The sequence below is a fragment of the Rhagoletis zephyria genome, unplaced genomic scaffold (assembly GCF_001687245.7).
Source record: "Rhagoletis zephyria isolate East Lansing unplaced genomic scaffold, Rhagoletis_zephyria_1.1 Rzeph_scaffold_00085, whole genome shotgun sequence".
Taxonomy (NCBI): Eukaryota; Metazoa; Arthropoda; class Insecta; order Diptera; family Tephritidae; genus Rhagoletis; species Rhagoletis zephyria.
In genome coordinates this window covers 89,290-109,466 of record NW_016157169.1, presented here as the reverse complement: position 1 = coordinate 109,466, position 20,177 = coordinate 89,290, and the positions used below count along the sequence as shown (strand labels likewise).

General features: G+C 36.7%; 1 protein-coding gene across 2 annotated transcripts in view; it reads right to left on the bottom strand.

Moving 5' to 3' along the window:
* The window catches only part of LOC108373927 (neutral and basic amino acid transport protein rBAT-like), a 38,514-nt gene that overhangs the window by 16,902 nt on the left and 1,435 nt on the right, over positions 1 to 20,177 (bottom strand). Inside the window, exon 1 of one of the 2 annotated variants that reach the window (XM_017629901.1) lies at positions 2,730 to 2,754. The exons of the other annotated variant lie outside the window; for it this stretch is intronic. Coding sequence (XP_017485390.1) covers positions 2,730 to 2,738 — 9 coding nt within the window. The 5' untranslated portion in view covers positions 2,739 to 2,754. Of the gene's footprint in view, positions 1 to 2,729; positions 2,755 to 20,177 lie in introns of those variants that run through there. 2 annotated transcript variants of the gene reach the window in all.

The window sequence follows — 20,177 nt, the reverse complement described above, 5'->3', positions numbered from 1 at the left end:
AACGAAAATTTGTCGAATTTGTCGGCTATAATTTTTTCGACTACTGTACATAAATTGACTTTGATTACTCGGCCGTGCTATCATAGTAGGACAATTCCACTAAGCGCTTTTCAAAATTTTCCGGCAATAGCCTCATGCGATTATCGATTATATTTTTTGTTGTTTGTGCGAAATATTCTATTTTTATCAGTATTTTTTTATTAGTCAAAATTTGTTGAAATAGAAATTATAAACGAAAATTATAAGCCGGCAACGCTGTCATCCATATGTACGTATTTCCATGACTTTGGGACACATTTTCCGTTCTGCGTCTGCGCTTTTCAACGCCGACTCTCCCACTCACAACATCCACAATTCATTCGTATTGTTAAATTTTAAGCAGTCAGCAATTTCTTATAAAAAATCAGCCTGCACCGCGAATGGAATACACATACAGCTTCGTTCATAAAAATATTATTTCGCATATTTCAATGGGTCTTTCTATTTTTTGCAGACAATCGGTACAACGGGCTTTGGAAAACGTTGGTGTGATTTTTGGGCTGGCTGAGTCATCGGACCACACTTTCTCGAAAATGCTGCTGGTAATGCTGTTACGGTTAACGGACGTTATCGTAACATCATTGCAAACTTTGTATGGCCTGTATTAGATGACATGAACTTGTGAAATATGGGGTTTCAACAGGACAGTGCAACCTGCCACACAGCAACAATGGCCCTATTGTAACCTCATTGAAAACAAGCTTTCGCCGCAGAGCACCACACCGTCTGACGTCAACTCTTCTCTCGGTGCGGGAATACTGTTATTTACCTGCAAAACATGACTTAAATCACACTGCTTCGTAAAGTCATATCGCCGAAAATCCCACATGTAGGACGACCCGTTGAATCGGATCAATCTTCAACTGTAAAAGGTCCGACTCACTCATTCGCCTTAAACGTCCTCTACTTAGTCAAGTTAATGGATTTATAATCGGTCAGTGCTTCATTGAAAAGTATGCCCGGCAGCTGCCGAGGCGAGGAAGAAATTTAAAGCCTGGAACACTACCCCTATCACTTCCCTGCTCTAAAGGCCACTCAACGTTAGTATGCCTCTCTCCTCTACTGGTTGCAGGCAGCATTTTTAACCTTACCTAACCTTAATTTATGGTCCGATATGCTTTAATTTTTAACCGACTTCCAAAAAAATAGAAGGCTATCAATTCGTCGGAATATTTATATTTTTTTTTAATGTATGTTACCGCATAACTTTGGACCACGTTAATCGATTCCGATGAATCGTATGACCTCAAATTCGTAAAATTGTGAGCGACGTGCAAAAATCTCTTTTCAAGCCACAGAAGCGACGACTATGTCGCGGTAGTTAATGAATTTTTGAATGCTTACGGTGGAATGGTTGTAACATGTCCATAAAAATTCATTTCCTTCATTCGCATTTGGACTTCTTCCCACATAATTTTGTGCGGTTCAGTAATGAACAAGGCGAACACTTTCACCAAGAAATAGCTACAATTAAAAAACGTTTCGCAGGAAAAAATTAAATAAAACTGATTTCAGAATACTACACGTCACTACAACGAGAAACTGATGATGCTGAATTAAGAAAAAACGGTCTAGAAAACATTTTTGAGTAGTATAGTCAGAAATAATATTTTTCAAAAATTTTGTTTTTATAAAAAGTTGTATAACTCGGTAAACTTTCATCAATTTTTTTGAAAATAAACATTAGTTTTTTTCCTTATTAAATTTAAAGGCCTCGGAATTAATCGACAGTTTTGATACAAAATACCCCAGTGTGCGTCGGTGTAAAAATTTTCACCGAGCTTCCTGAGAGAGTGTGGATCTCTCCATTGCTCCCTTGTGGGAAATCTAACGACGTACTTTCTTGCAAAGGGGACTCCAGCTATCAGTTTGCCATTAGGTGCCAAAAACAAAGGGTATTGCTCTAAAAGAGTGCAGTCGAAACCTCGGTTTCATTGCTTCCTGTTGGCTTTAACATTTAATCAATTACTACATACAACTACCAACTTAGCGTCGCTAAGCCGAAGATTTAAAATCTTTCCTATTCCATTTGAACCTAAGGCTGATTAAGAGTTAATAAATTGTTGCCTAAAATCTACTGAAATTATCTAAGTGTTTAACAAAAGCGAAAGGTGGCAACACAACTCATTTGTTTATGTTACTTAGCCGACCATTGGCCAGAGCAATCAGTCGCGTAAGAACATTCAGTTGCGATACTCATACATCTTAGATACACACTTACTTTGTTCTTAATCCGTTGGTGATACTTACTTAATTGAAAACTCGTTAAAGTCGAACGAAGATGCGCGCTTTATTTTGGTGTTTAAAGATTTTGCTACTTTTTACTTTGGCCAACACAATGAAGCCACCGCAAATAACAAATTACACAAGAGAAGATCCATCTACCGACATTGTACAAAGTGTCTTCACTTTGGAACCCAAATGTGACCCTGGCTATGTTATTATCAATAATCGTTGTCATAGGAGAGCATAAATGAAGAAAATGTTTATGGTTCAAGTGCTTAATATGTAAATATAAGTAAATGTATAAATGTAATTAAAGTATTTTGATTTTTTTTCCACTATAATGTAATGGATACTACGTGTGCAATTATAGTTTAAACAAAAGTTTCTTATGTGTAAATGAGCTCAAATCTTTGTTTATTATTATTGAGTTAGTGCTTGGCAGTGATAAGCGAAATATTATTTACCTTGGCCATGAATGCGTGACTCTTCCGAGAAATTTTTTGGCGATCTATGCATGTACTTAAATTCACTCATACACACATATGTATGTATATGCATGTAGAATTTCGCAGATCAGCAAATAATACAATAGAGAGTACAAACTTTTGATGAAAAGAGTGGGTTTCGATCCGACTAAAGCTTTCAAATATCACACGTCGCTAGTTTGCTAGAAGAACGTCATAATTCAAAATATCATACAATTTGAGAAAAACGACCTTTTAAAAGTAAACATAAAGATAAATATGTATATGCAAAAATATCAGGATTAGGATAGCGATAAAAGTAAATATAAAGGAAGAGAGACTAAGATAAAGTAATTAATAAGAAAAGTATATGTATATACTATATGTAGACACGCCTGAACTAAGCACACCTAATTTCACTTCTTAACATGACATGATATTAAATGACTTGGCATCACATGACATCACATCACATTATAAGACATCACATGACATTAAATCACATGACTGAGATCACACACACGATATGACATCGTATCACATCGCATCACATTATCTACATTACAACACTTGAAATCACATCACTTCGCATCGCATATCCTGACATCCCATCGCATAATATCTTTTCACGCCATCGCATCTCACATCATCTAGGTGAATATGTAGACGAGGACAAGGATAAAAGCAAATATATAAATAAAAACAAAAATATGAAAGATAAAAACAAAAATGAAGATCAAGGGGATGGTGAATTTGTGTATGAAACATAAAATAAAGATAAAAAAATAAATATCAGCATAAAGAAGAGTATAAAGATAAAGAAAAACAAATTAAAATAAATGTAATCATATCGAAGAGGGTGGAGATACGGATACAAATAGAAAAGAGATAAAATAAAACCTTAAGTTTATAACATTATTTTAACTAGCCGGACGTTTACTCAGTTTCAAATCAATTGAAATGCATATTTACATATGTATGTATATTGACTATGAGACGAACTAAGTTTCACTTCTGCAGTGGGGCCCAAGCGCACTTAATTATTTTAATTTTAGAAAGTCAGCGTCTCCTGTCGGAAGGCGCATCAGAATGTCAAAATGCTTCTTTTAAAGGCAAATCCTGAAATTGTTTCCCAAATTGAAAAGGGACTTGCACTTTTTAACGTTGAATGCGCATTTAACAACATCCTCACAGATACCGTCGTCAGGTAACTCATTTAAGTACTGGTGGAACTTATAAAACACCACATTGTGAGGAGAACTGTGACCTCAGATATTTGGGGTGTGTCCATAACCAAGTATACACAATAGCTTGTGCTGACGACATTGCACTCACGGCAGCGGGTAAACATCTCCAAATACTAAGCGAACTTCTACACAACGCTCCCGACCTTTGAATAGTCAGTAGAGGGAGAGTGGGCTTATGACCTATCGCACGAGGTTGAAATGATATTGTTCATAAGGAAACATAAGACACCGCCCTTTCGATTTACCTTTCTCAATTATATGGAGCATTGCACTCTCCAACAAAGTTTCGGTATAATTCCTGAAAGGGAGTTTGACTTGAAACGGGACCTCGCGGAGCGATCCGATAAAGCCATAACCGCATTCTATGCCTGTTAAGCAGCGGTATGGCAGCTTTGAGATTTGAGACCACCAATAAATAATACACTAGATATACGCGCCGATTCTCCGACCCATCTCGTCTATGGGATCACCGCATAGTAGCTGGCTCTAGAAAAGTCCACATATACACCGCAAACATATTCTGAGCGTTCAGAAATATGAGTTTCAAAAATAAAAAAAATGTGTGTGAGTTTCAAAAATAAAACTGTGTAAATATGTTGGAATGTTTATACATATGCACTGAGGTATGTATACATACATATGTAGTTGTATGGACATAGTTATGTATGTATTTTAGGTTCAAAAAGAGTCTAAGGATAAGGACAATAAGGCTCAACGAACAACCTAAAATAAGAGTGAGAAAAGGAGCCATTCACGAGGCCAATAAGTGTCACGCAAGAGCCTCAAAGAAACTCAGAAATGATTCATATCTGATGCCAAAAATTCTCGTAAAAGAGCCCAAAATGAGCCATATATCAGATGAGCAGTGATGCCAGATTGTGGGTAATTTCCCTATTTGAGGGATATTTTGCAACAAAAATTATTAAAAGGGAAAAAGGAACATTTCAAATAAAAAAGGAAAATTCAGTCTCGAACACTGTTACGTAATTCTGAATCGTTCTGAAGATGTGATGTTGAGTGAAATTATGTATAAGTAGTAAAAATTATTTGGACAATTTTGAAATTAAAAAAAAAAAAAAATAAATATATAAAATAACGGTTGCATTTGAATCAAAAAAGTCTAGTGACTTAACTTTAAAGCAGAGACCATAACGATTATAAGAAATAAAATTAGATATTGCTCTATAATTATTACTGAACAATAGGAAAGTGGTTTTCGTCTCGCGGGACGATTATTTTAAGATGTAAATTATTTTCGTCTTCTCATAATAATTACCGGCCGCTGTGGTGTAGTGGTAAACAGTGCGCGCTTCCACTCCGCAATGCCTGGGTTTAAGCCCTGGGCAAAGCGACATCGCAAAAAAATATAGAAAAAAAGGTTTTTTCTTAACAGCGGTCGTCCCTCGGCAGGCAATGGCAAACCTCCGAGTGTATTTCTGCCATGAAAAACAGCTTCTCATAAAAATACAATCGCCATTCGGAGTCGGCGTAAAACTGTAGGTGCCTCCGCTTTGTGTGACAACATCAGGGCGCACGCCTTTTCTCGAAATAATCGATTTTAGAGAATCGATTCTAAAATTTCGGAATCGATAGAGACTCGATTCTGAGTGCTCGACATTCTGATTTTGCATACATCTTTAGCACAAACGAGTCTGAGCGACGAAGCGATTTGTGTGTCGGAGGTGCAATCTCATCAGCCACATTCTGCGAATTTGAGCCATGGACAATCATGATTCAATAATTACTCTGCACTTTCTGGCATGACTAATAGAAATATTAAGTAAGAGTAATTGGCATATATCTATAGTGATGCCAGAAATTAATTTCTGAAAAGAAGAATATTTTAAGGATGGTATTCAAATTTAGGATGGAACTTTATTACCTTCCATATCAAACAGTACCATTAATATGTGTCAATCACACATCTTATAGCAAATGGAACAATTTTTCCACAAATTTATTATTAAACTCTTGTTACAATAATTTCAACTGATTCGTTGTACTAACAAGAATCGTAAGGATTAACTAGGATTCGAGATTCGAGAATCGATTATTTTTCAAAACTTTCCATCCCTACACGCCACAAATCGGAGGAGAAGCTCGACCAAACACTAACATGCATATGTGTAAGCGCCAATCTATTACATATTATTATTATTCATAATAATTATATTTGAGTTTTATTTTTTTTTCGTCCCTCGCGACGTTTACTTCAAGACGAATATGATGAGAAAAATATTCAAAATTTTGGGCTTTAATAAACATTGAAGCTAATTTATGAATGTAGTAGGTGTTTTTAAATTGTTTTAGGCCTTTAGTCAGTAATCTACCGACCTTTGAATTTCGAAAGAATATTATATGTATATCGCTACCTAAAGGTGAAAAGGTGTCAGGTCCATTTTTTTTTTTCAAAATTTAGTTTTTGATGCAGAATGACAAGTAATACGAAACTACATAGATTTTTCGTCTTCCCTGAACAATTTCCAAAAATTGATTTTGTGGGATACATTTTTAAGATGTGGGTAATTGTGAGATTTTTGACGATTTTCGTGGGTAATTTAATAGGAAATGTCTGGCATCACTCTATATGAGGCCAATAAGAGTCCCATATGAATCATATTAAGGCTCATTTGGTGTATGAATTTAAGCTCATATAAGTCGACCTTCAGAGGAAGGGAAATACCTTTGTTTCAGGGACGGGAACCGGTTTCGAACCGAACCGATTTTGAACCGGAAAACCGCATTTTTCTATTAATTAACTGAACCATTAACCAAACCGAAATTTTCCACAAATGTTTGATCCGTACCGAAAACCGAACCACTCTTCATAAAGTTTTAAAGGTTCGTTTCAACCAAGTTTTAATAGATAAATGTACCCACTTTTTGTTTTTGTTAAACATGTTATTACCTACCATGAGACAATATCAAATCTAAAGGCAACCTATCTCATTTGACAGACACTTGACACTTAAACTTGCGCTATATTTTTTATACCCGAGCGCACTTGTGCACAAGGGTATTATAACTTTGAGCACATTACGGCTGTTTGTAACAGGTAAAACGAATCGAGATAGATATAATGAATGAAAAGAGAAATCAATTAAGCTGTGACTGTCTGTCCGTCCGGCGGTCCATCTGTGCACACGATAACTCGAGTAAAAATTGAGATATCTTAACGAAACTTTGTACGTGCACCTCTTTCGGGCGTAGGACGGACGGTATTAAAAATGGGCAAAATCGGACAATAACAACGCCTATTTCCCATATAACGGTAATTTGGAGAAATACGCAATCTTCGATAAATCAGTAAATATTAAAGTTAATTTATTCAAAATTGATGCATGCGACAATCCTTTACCAAGAAATACGTTTATGATAAAATTTTGGAAAACAGGCGTGGCACCGCCCACTTGTGATCACATATATGTATCTCGGTAACCGGTCTACCAATTTATACCAAACTCGGTATGGCTATTGTGATTGCCAAATAAAAGCAATACGATGAAAATTATTGAAATCAGACTAAAATTGAGGCCGCTTTTCATATAACGGTAAATTTCAGAAATGCTTGAAACTTCAATATTTCGAAATTTAAGTACGCTAAATTACTCAAAATTGACATGTTGCGGTGGCTTTCGGAAAGGTGAAAATCATATATTTAATACTTGCGCCGGGTATTTAATGTCCGACTCCGCCCGAACTTAGTCTTTATTACTTGTTTGTTTTTCGAACCGTTGAACCGAACCAAAACCCCGGTTCAAGGACCAAAAAACCGCTTTGACGAACCAATCCAAAAGTGCAGAAAAAGGTTCGAACCGCTGAACCGAACCGACAAAATTTTTCATCCGGTTCTCGCCCCTGCTTTATTTCGAACTCTAAAATGAACTCATTTTGAGCTTAAAAGCTTCGAAATGGGGCTCCTTAAATACTCAGTTATGACTCCAAACGTTTGCTGGGTAGCTGCAAACTGGATAGGGTACAGAGGGCCTGTACCATCTGTCTACCCAAGGAAGATGTCAAGCGAGCTGAAACGCAAGAAGGTTTACGTAAATTGCACTACACCAACGCAATATTCCGCCACTCTAAAATGTGGTAGATTTTATTTTAATTAACTCAAATTTGGTTTTTGTGACTGGTTTAAGTTTTTCTGGTAAAAACTAGGATAAACCCTGCAAAAATCGTTGGACCATGTAGTCTATTTGTGGTATATTGGAGTACTTACAAAAGCGTTCCTCTATCATGCTCTATCGGACCAACTCGTGTCTCTGTGCCAGTTTATTGTTTGTTACCCGATCACTGCTCGTGTTTTAATGAAATGTGATTGAAGTTGAGCATTTGAAAGCACATTTGCATGTCTGGCTGTAGCTGAACGTGTAGAGATGATCGCTGTTAGTTGTTAGCTCCCAGCATGTTCCGGTTCGAATGCCGTCAGAGGCAACATGTAATTTTTAATTTTTGTTTTTGGTTTTTATTAATTTCGAAAAAGCAACTGAGAAGTGAAGAACAAAAAATATAACAACAATGTCATTGTTAATATGTTGGAGTAGTTTTGTGCTACTCTGTTGTAATGCAGGGATGGAGTATATGGTCCTGCCCTAGGACATCGCAATATTAATTGGATCATATTTTTTATATGAATTGTGGGTAATTTAGGAGTACTCCTTGGTCCTTAGGAAATACTCTTTACACGCATGCATGGAGTAGTTGCGATTTTTGCAGGGAAACCCGAATTCCATTAATATCGGATAATATTTCAAAGTACTTCTGACCGGTAGTCAACCGTAAGCACTAAAATGGGCTGCTATTTGGAGGATAACGAGGAAGAGTTGCCCAGTATTTTCTACTCAGCTGTCATTTTCTGTCTGGTGAGACTAATAGCCCAGTTATGCATAATTGCAATGTTATACCATTTTTACGTAAAAATCAACAGAATTCACATGTGAAGTGCTATGTGTTGGGTAACCGCTTACACGCAAAGCCCAATTAACAGATTCTTATGTGACAACGCTAAGTATGCCTAACTGGGCTATAAGGTTTAAACATTTCGACATGTTGTACATCGAAGCTTGGAGGGAATTCTGAAGGTGGACATTAGCTGTTTGCGGATATTTATGTGAGCTCTCAGCGCTTTTTTTTTAATAATTTCATATTCTTCACCAATAGTTAACTTTCCAGGAAACTCCATTAAATGGTAACACAATGGATAATATATAAAATGTATTATTGAGCCCTTAACGGACCACCACCTAACCTAACTAAAGCAACCAGCGCAACAGAAGAAAAATTTACAGCAAGCATTTGTAAAAAAATACTTAGTATCTTTCCGAATGTGATTTGAATTCCAGTTTCTTAGTAATTTGTTTAGTTTTCAACACTGATTCTGTTTTTTACCTACGACGTTTGTGAAATATTTATTTATTTATTTTTACTGAATAAATTTTATCTGTTCAAGGAATTGTAATGATGTGGCATGATTCATTATTAAATCATGATGGTGTGGTTAAACATTTTTCAAATGTGATAAGATTTTGATTTTGGACAACTGACGGTGAAAAAGAGGATTTCTAAACAAAAATGGGGACGAATCCATCGTTGTGGAAAGTTTACAACCTCAATCAGGTGAGTTTAAATAATTGCATGCAAGGAGTTTATTATTGAATATCAAATCAACAACAAATTATAACCGAATCACTTATGAATGAACACATATGTACATACATTTGGAGTTGGCACACCACATATGGCGAAGCTTAGGTTCAAGTGGTTGCCAATGGTCACACCATTACACCTTGGCCCTTATTTACATATATTTATGCCAGCTATAATACCACGCGAATCGTAAACACGCTACTACTGAAACCCTCGTCTGGAGTCTGCGAAACCTAAAAATTGCTGTATTTCAACTTTAGCTACATACATATGTCAGATAAGCCGTCGACAAATTCGCAACCAATAAACTTTCTTCTGCAGAGTGTGGGATATAGCAGAATAGGTGGCACAAGGTTTCTGCTCTTTTTCATTTCTTTAGCTTCCGCAGAAGTCGTTATCCGGAAACCCCAACCTCTCCACATGCCTTTCGCTGGTAATTGAACATTACTGTAGCCCGTGCTGGAGCTACATATGTCCCTTATAACCAGTATGAGCAGACTTTTCGATAGTTTCTAGTTCCATCCTAGCCACATGAGTTTTGTCTTACTGCAAGTGTTAGCTTGCAGGTAGCAAGCGGCGTTCCTAAGCCCTTCCCAGGGCTGCGAAAGTAGAACGGATGTGCCCTCTTCTGCAAGTTCGTTCACCTTCTTGGATGGCAAACTGCTCAGCCATCACGTTCAGGGACTGAGGCAGTGCAATATGGTTTTGAATAGATAGGTTTTGCTGCGTATGACTTCTCCTGTACCTAACTTGGGGTTTACACAAGACAATTTTGCGAAGACAATAGCAATACATTCACACATACTTACTAATACATTCACACTTCTTTCATTGTCTTCATCAATGTCTTTGATTTTTCGAAAACAGTAGATTGGGCAGTAAATTGAACAATTCGGCGGTGGTTTGTGATAATTTTCGAAAAAGAGGCAAAANTGTCTTTATAGCTTATAATTCAATTAGGGGATTCACAAGACGTGTTAACCGTCGTAAAATCTTAAGGTTAACATCTTTTTTAATTAAAATGGTTTTAGGGGATTTCTAACTAAACCGAAATTCTTTTAAACTGATAAAGAATATATAATTAGCCATCCCCCCAACAATTTTAACCGCTATTTTACATAAACAAGTGTTAAGCTTAAGATTTTACGACGGTTAACACGTCTTGCGAATCCCCTAAATGTATTTTGTTCATTACCAATAAATTATATTTTGTCGTATTTTTACTCTTCTTTCTCTACATTTTTAGTACACTTCTAAGCAAGTTAGGATTTTCTGCTTTTCACCACGTGAAAAAGCATCTCATCTTCCATCCGAATCAACCAAAAAGTGAAAATTGATTTTTTGACACCTAAGCCCCCTTTCCGTAAACCAGGTCACATATATATAACTGCACCTCTTGAATTTTTATCCGATAATTGAAGGCGGTTTTGTTTTTTGCTTAAAAATTACTTGTTTTTATAATTGTCTGAACGCCTACTTTATACAACAAGTTGACAACTAATATCTACATATCAAGGCGAATTTATATAAGGTGGTGTTACTAGCTCAGCTGATTTTGTGTATGTGTTTCGCCGCACGGCTTCTGATATCAAATTGAAAAATTTTGTTTGAATTTCTACACACACTCTTACAGATTTTGAGAGTTTATGCCGCCAAAGTAAAAACAAAATACATGTAAATTTTTGTTTTTGTACTCCTGCTATTACCTTATATTAATTCGCCTTGCTACATATTCTCAATTATGTAAACGTCCTGGTGCATTCCATGCTTCATCATCAAGACAAACCTTCAGTCAAATGTGCATGATGATGGCAGTGAATAAAAAAAGATAAATACATTTTGTTGCAAAATTGTTTCTAAAGCTCAACATCGAAAAGCTGCAATCTCAACTGACTCCCAACATTTTCGTCACATGACTTCCACACCAGAGACCTGCACCGAATGAGTAAAACACAACTTTGAGCTGCTTGCGAGAACTAAGTGGGATTTAGAAAAGGACGAAATCTTCGATAAATCAGTAACTACTGAAGCTAATTTATTCCAAATTGATGGTTGCAATAATTTTTAGCAAAAAATACGTTTATGACAAACTTTTGGAAAGTGTGCGAGGCACCACATATGTGTATCTCGGTAACCGGTTGATCAATTTGTACCAAACTCGGTTTGATTATTGTGTTTGCCACATAAAAGCCTAACGTTGAAAATTATTGAAATCCGACTAAAATTACGCCTAATTTTCATATAACGGTAAAATTCAGAAATGTTTGAAACTTCGATATTCGAAATTTAAGGACGCTAATTTACTCAAAATTGATACTAACAAGAATCCCTTGAAAAGAAGTAACATTATTATGGATTTTTGGCAAATGGGCGTGATACCGCCCACATTAGTTATCAGTCATTATGTCTAACTGAACGTTGTATCGAAGATGTTTAAAATACTTAGGGGTAAAACACCCCTGCTTACCATGTAGCGGTAGTTTTCGGAAAGGTAAAAAAACTATATTAAATACTTTGTTCGGGTAGTTAATGTTCGGCTAAGCCCCAACTTACACTTTTTAATTGTTTATTATAAAATTAAAGAGAAAACAAAATTGATTCTCAATTTCATACACATGCATTTATTTTATAAATTCGCATTTTATTTCATATATGTACATATTTACATATGTATGTATGTACTTACCCCGCAGCACTAAGGCGTCCAATTTCCCGTAAAGAACTAGTACTTCACTGGTTCAAATTTGACTGGTCAGAATTGGACATTTGCTTGCATCGAAAATGTCGGAAGGAATCGGTCTAGAGATAGACAAAAAGTGCAGTTTGGCAGTGACAGGGTGGTGTTGTCTATCAATTCAATAAAAAAATTTAAGGAACACCCCTTGTAAATGCCCCAATCGCTTCGTTTGGCCTTGATTCAAAGTGAACATTTGAACACACATTTGCATGTGTGTAGCTCAGTGCGCAGATATGCTTGCCAGTATTTGTTAGCTTTCAGGAGGGTCCGGGTTCAAATGCCGTCAGAAGCAACATGGTTGTAAAATGATAAAATATTATTGTTTTTGTGTTTCCGAAATATTAAAAAGCATCTGTGAAGTGCAGAACGTAATCGTGTTCCAACGAAAAAAATTGAACTAGTCTACGACTATCTCACGGTCACTGTTGAGTGGGCCGGTCCTTTTCCAATGATACGCCAATGCTAAAAATGGCAGTTGAAACCATTGGCAGGGGAATTATGAGGGACTAGTACTGGTAACAATAGGGACTATCTGAGGGCTAACCTAGGGTGAGTCTGAATTGCTGCAGGTAATGTATGTATAAATGTTACTTTACTTTGTTGTAACGTGACATAGTGTCGCGGTTATTGAGTTAAAACATTTTCTAATGTCGCGTTTACAAAGGTTGCAAATTGCAACTTGCAATATTAAATTTTGTGGTTCGCGAAAATCGAGGGTTTGCATTTATCGACAATCGCGATTACTGAGGGGCACAGTACCTACTATTTTTTGCAACGCTATTTTTGAATATGGGCTTTTATTTTTACAAGCTTTTATTTAACTTTATATATACGGTAAAATTATAATTATGTGAAATACTCACACACTACAAAAAAAAAATATATAAATTGGGGTCCACATTTGTAACTTTCTTTAATGTGCATTAATTTTTCCTACGGGGTATATGACATGTTACATATGCATATATATAAATGCATGTGGGATTAAATATAATAAAATTAAGCACGACTTTAGGCGCGCATAATTCAGGTAATGTCAAAAGTAACGCGAAAACAGTTCTTTTCTCAGCTCCGCAATTAATTCACATACATATGTACCTCATCTAGAGTTGTCTATATATGTATGTCTGTACATACATACGGATTTGTATAAATACAGTCGTGCCCACATAATTAGGATCTCTACTTCTTTGCAAGTTTTGTCATTTATACCATTTATTTGACCATTTTGACCGATATAAAAAATGTGCGTGAACAAGAAAAAGATCACAAAAATTATTAGCCGTTTCAAACTGGTAAAATTGCGAGCCCGCATTTTTTCCAAAATTAAAAAACTTTGAAATTTTTATGAAAATTGCCGAATTTTTATAAGTCTGCTGCTTTGGGTTGCATGGGTTTCGTTGTGTTATAAACTAAAAATAAATAAAGAAAAAGTAAATGGTCAAAACCAGGGATGTGGACCGGTTTTGAGCCGAACCGGTTTTGAACCGGAAAACCGCTTTTTTCTCTTAATTAACAGAAGAATTAACCGAACCGAAGGCCTATATTTAAACTTAATGGCGCATATTTTTGTGGAACATTTTAACCCAATATTTCTCTCCCGTGTGGCTCGTTTTAACCCTTGTTCGGGTGTAATCTTCTTCTTCTTTATTGGCGCTGTAACCGCCTAAGCGATTTTGGCCGAGTCCAAAACAGCACGCCAGTAATTTCTCTTCTGTGCTAACTGACGCCAAGTGAATGCCAAGTGAAGCCAAGTCCTTCTCCACCTGGTCTTTCCAACGCAGAGGAGGCCTTCCCCTTCCTCTGTTACCAGCAATGCGGCCCGCGTTGAATATTTTCAGAGCAGGAGCGTTTCTGTCCATCTGCCTGTAATCTAGTAATGTAAAATTCTTCACCAATTGTTGCAAGCGTAATCAAAAGTTTATAAATGATGCTGAAGAATATCTTGAAAACCAAATAAAATTTTCAAACGACAAAATTAGTTTATTTTAAGGACTTAGTGCCCCTCGTATATTAGATTCATATATATATATACATGCATATAAATATTAATTTAATTTTGCGTTTTTTTTTGTCACCAGAAATTGCAAATTTTAGCCGCTAAAGGTTATCAATGCAAATAGCAAATAACAGAAGATCTTCATATTTAGTAGCTAAGATGCGCTTATCAGTTTTTCTATTAGAAGAAATTATGTATATTTTTGTACGTGAAAAGAGAGTAAATTTGTATAGAAAATTACGTATTACTTAGTAAATTCATTTATTGCTAATGTTGATTTTCGGCGCCAGTAAATTTTACGTATTACTTTCGCAATGACTGTGTCCTATTGCTTATTTAATTATTTAGGATGTAAAACCTCCTCAGCCTCCTCGAAAGACTAGTCTCGATACTAGGGATGGAAAAATCGATTCCGATTCCACTCTAGAATCGAAGATTTTCTCGAAATAATCGATTTTAGAGAGAGATTCTAAATTTTCGGAATCGATCTAGAATCGATTCTGAGAACTCGATTCTCTTATTTTTCTCACATCTTTAGATACGCGTCAGTTAGAATTGTGAAATTTCTGGCATGACTACCATAAATGTTAATCCTTCTGCAGTGTTTGGGATTTACCCCTGCGTATAATGTTTTTTGTCATTTTAACCCAATAATAGAAATAATTAAATTTTAAGAAATAAAATATTTTATTCAGTTAGTATTTTATTTATCATAGGCAGACACTTTATCGGCCAAGTGCTGTATTCTTACCTGCTCAAAGTTGCCCTTAAGTACTAAGTAATAATTTGGACCCAGAAACACTCTGGGTGGATGAAAAAACTATGTTGGCTTCTAGAAAACAAAATAAAACAAAAAAACACTTTATTTTTTATGCATTTAACGAATAGACAACACCGCCGCTTATTTAAAATTGCCTAACTCTGTAATTAAAGAATTTTTTTCATGAAAATTGGGTCATTTTGACCCAAACATTGCAGAAGGGTTAAGTAAGACTAATTAGCAAATGGTAGACATGAATTTATGAAAACAAGCAATTTTAAGGAGGGGATTAAAATTTATTTACTTTCCATATCAAACAGTATCGTGAATATGTGTCATTCACACATTTTATAGCAAATGAAGCACTTTTTCCATAAATTTACTATTTAAACTCTGGTTATAATATTATTAACTGATTCATTATATTTAATATCATTATTAGCTATTAGCCGTTTTTATAGACTTTTCAACTGAAAGACAGATTGAAATAAAGAATCGATTAGAATCGAATAATTCGAATCTCGCCGTCGATTATCCGATTCCAAGAATCCTAAGGATTAAATAAGATTCGAGAATCGAGAATCGATTATTTTTCAAAACTTTCCATCCCTACTCGATACTGCTGTATGGAAATTCCACCTGGAAAGTCACTATTGCAAGGAAATTTTTTATAATAATACTCCGATCTTTTTGGCCAAATATAGTTTTAAGTGAAAAATCTCAGAAAGCTAACATCAAGCCTCTTGAAATCTGGTTTCGAAGACTGAAGTGAGAGTAGACAGGCCACACTTTGCCCAAATAAGAAAGTAGTATTACAAAGAAGGGGTTGATACGGATCCCCTAATCGGCAGTGGCAGGTGTTAAGGTTAGACTGATACATACGTATGTATATTTAACCATATTGGAAAAAAAGTTCGCCGTACACCCTTCAGTCCAAAGTAATTTCGAAGAAAAAACTTTTTGTTGCCAAAGTTATGGACAGACCGACACCTTTAACTATAGCTGCCTTGAGACCAAGCCGAAATGTACGGTCAAAACCGCGAGGTGGTCTCGGTAGCTCTTAGCGCTCCAGAGGGAGTTGCCCAAACTATTTAACAAGGTCATGCTCTCGGAATGCTGAGCAGACTAGGCCGCGATCATCTGACTGGAAAGTAGCAAGAAGTATATTTACCCGGAGTTCAGTCGGATGGGCGCTGGACTCGTTTTGAGCACTATAGGACCCCTGAGGTAGATGGCGTCCGGCCAGTCATGCTGCAGCAGGATTGTGGGAATTTAATCCGCACATAGTCGGCATAATGCGAAGCAGCATGGCGGAAGCTTACATTCCACAGTTGTGGCGGAAGGCGCCAGTAACCCTTATCCGCGAAGTCGTTCAAACTCATAAGTATCTGGAAGGAATGGACAAGATATTAGATATAGCAGTCCAAAGACAACGCTCACACACCCTTGTCAGCATGTAAAAACTCATAACCGAAATTCGGAGTACCTTTGAATATGGTTAAACAGTCCTCGATGTAGAGGGAGTATTTGACAATTACTCTAGGATGCGCTTGGCTCTGGAGATACGGAATGCGCAGCCTATGATCTGCAACAGGCTGGATACATCTCTGCAAACTAGAATTGCTGGAACGATGTAGGGGACAGCGTGGTGCAACTACAAATAAAAAAGTCTGCCCTCTGGAAGAGGTTCTATATGCCCTTCTGCGGAGCTTAATAGTGGATGAACTCCTTCAGATTCACTCTGACAATGGTATCCGCTGCCAAGCCTGTGCGGGCAACATAGTGGAAATTTCCAGGGGAAAGTTTGAGGGCACCCTCTGTGGCGTTATTCAAAGAGGCGTACGATTAACAATGGAATGGTGTGCCAAGTTATTGCTTAGCATTAATCCATCCAAAACTGCTGTCATTCTGTTTAATAGGAATAGAGCCTTCCCGTGCATGAGGGACATAACCTTGGATGGGGTCGTGGTCAACGTGGCCTGCAAAGTAAAGTATCTAGGATTAATCCTACACACCAAGCGTCTATAGAAGAAATATGTAGATGCGACCACTTCCAAGGCCACGAAAGCCTTATTGGCGTGCATGCGTCTCTCAGGAAAGTCCTGGGAATGTAGCCCCAATATCCTAAGATGGCTATACATCGTGATCGTACAGGCAATAATAACCTATAAAGCGGTGGCTTGAGATTCAAAAACTACAATCACTCACTAAGCTACAACGACTGGCCAAGGACTGTCACTCCAGCAACACTCCCCAAAACCTCTTTAGGGAGTTTGTATGCTGTTACAACAACAACAAGTGACCTTTGTATGCATAACGGAAGTGATGCGCACTGGAAGTGGTCCTTGAACTTGAGCTCCTTCCCATAACCAGCGAGCAGGTCGCGAAAAGAACTCTCCTTAGCTTTGCTAGAGGGGTTTGGTCATATTGTCTGGGTATATGGCGAATCTAGGGTACTCGCCTCCGCTAGTTCTGTTTCCTAGACATTACATATGTAGGTAGAGCCTTAGTCCTTAAGAAGAGGTTTAAAATAGATGCATGCAGTAAAGCAAACTGGAGCATCTCCGCCTACGAAAGACTCCTTCAGGATAGCACGCTACACTGGTACATAGACGGCTCGAAGACCCCAGAGAGACCAGGACCAAGATCTCTGTTCCTATGGCGAGGTACCGAGTATATTTATTGCATCAGGCAAAGAGTTTTCTAGAAGGGTATCACAAGAGGGCATTCCAAAGTATATTTAACCTCCCAAAGGACTAAGTGGACATCTATATAAGGTCAAATGACCTTTTCCGGTTCTGCAACTCTACCAGCGAAACACCACTCCATATTCTCATCGAGTGTCATGCATGCAGTCTGCAGTCTAGGCTCAATGTGGCCACACGTTAAGCACATTCACTTACTATCCACGAAAGAGCTTTTGAACTTTCTAAGGGATCTAGGTGATGAGGAAGTATTGTGAAGAGTAGACGGCACAATAGGTCAGTAGGTCATGCTGCACACCTCGTAATATCTATCTAAGAGTCAAATTTTTGGCATTTACAGTCGGATTTTAAAGTATGATATCTATTTACATCGATGTTCTTGCCTCGAGCAGACAAATTTTTCTCCTAAAAGCTCATTTACCTCAAGTACCACTTTCTAGTATGCACTAACCAACCATAATATCTCAGTTCCTACCACCCTAATTCCAGCGAATTAAAGCTCTCTAAAAATCAATTTCTCCAAAACCCAATTTCGATTTTTTTCCGAACGCAAGGGTCGGCTTTTGTAGTTTTTCGTCATATCTTCGGCATTTACAGTCGAATTTTAATGTATGATGTATTGATGTTTTTGTCTCGATGAGGCTAATTGAGCTCAAGTACCACGTATGTACTTACTAGGGCTCTTGATATTCGATTAATCGAATATTTAAACTAACCATTCAAATAATCGTTTACCGTCGAATAATCGCTCGTTTTCTGTTAATCGAATATTTTCATTGCATGAATTTATTTGTAGTTCATATAATTAGGTCGATAGACGGAACCACATTCGTTTAAAGTATTCTAAAAGATCAGCGCTCCTCATTTTATTTATTACAAATACTTTCGTAAGTTTGTACTTACATTTCACCTGCCTGGTCCTTTTGTGCACTTGCTACAGTTGATTTGGCTAAGGACGTAGTGCAGTTGTGGAAGCAAAATGGAGCACGTACCTGGTTAGAAGGAGATTTTTTCTTAATAAAGCAGCAAACCTAACTCACTTTTCCNTCGAGTGGCGAATAAATTGGCCGTATGTTGTGATTGCAGCTTTTCGACGTTAAGCTTTCCTTGCATTGTTGGGCGCACTTTTTTTGCTGCACAGAGGCGGGTGCGTATCTTGGCCCTCGGAGTGTACGTACGTCCAAAACGCTTGAAGCATGCCTTCCGTCTATCACAACATGATCGATTTGGTTTCTCGTTTTTCGATCTGTAAAATTCGCTTGAAAATCGAAAATACGATTGCCAATCGATTGTTCAAATATTCGATTATTCGAATAATTTTAAAAGCTCTTGTACATTCCCAGTAAAGCGCTCCCGAATTCACAAAACTTTTGGTAAGGAAGTTTTTTGATTATCCCAGTAGAACCATTTAGAACAAAAAAAAAAATTATTGCCGAATATAGGTGTCACCAAAAAATACCTTAGACTCAGGGGTGCACGGCGAACTTTTATTTTTTGTTTGCTTGTGAGGTGGTACGGTCTAATGTACATTAGACTGCATCGCTCCCCATACAAAGAAAAATCGGTACTTTGTTAATTATTAAGATTTAAGTGAGCTGGACCGATTTGAAAATACCTCCAAAAATGGAGTTTTTCATGAATAAAAATAGTTTCTTAAAGATTTTTTTTTGAAAAAACCCCCTCAAATGGCAAGACGCTTTAAGCTTAAAAAATTTGCATGAAAATATTTTTAAAAAATTTAAAAAAAAATTTAAACGGAATCGTAATGATGAGATTTTTGATGCTGTTTTTTAACTTTTTTCAAAGATTGGTATAAGATAAACTTGAATAACTGAACCTTAACTCTTCCGATTTAGACTTGTGAGGTATCATTGGAATGGTATTTTCTCACCCCTTTTATATCTTTGCTAATAAGCTCATTCAAAGGCTGAAAGAGAAAGGTAGGATGAACGAACGTCATTCAAAGTTGAATTATGATGTGTTGGTATTCGAAAAAAAAACAATGGGACACGAATAACTTTTCTTTGAAATGAAATAAAAACAGTGTGAAAATACCTTTATATCGAGGTCCCATAAGTCTAAATAAGAATAGTTTTGGCCCAGTTATTCAAGTTTTTTGTAAATCAATCTTTGAAAAAAGTAAAAAAAAACAGCATCAAAAATCTCATTCTTACGATTCCGTTGAAAAGATTTTTAAATATTTTTATGCAGATTTTTTAAGCTTAATCTGTTTTGTCNAACTATTTTTATTCATAAAAAACTCCATTTTTGGAGGTATTTTCAAATCGGTCCAGCTCACTTAAATCTTAATATTTTTCCGAAATATTTTGGCGGATGTCTTAACGCGCTCC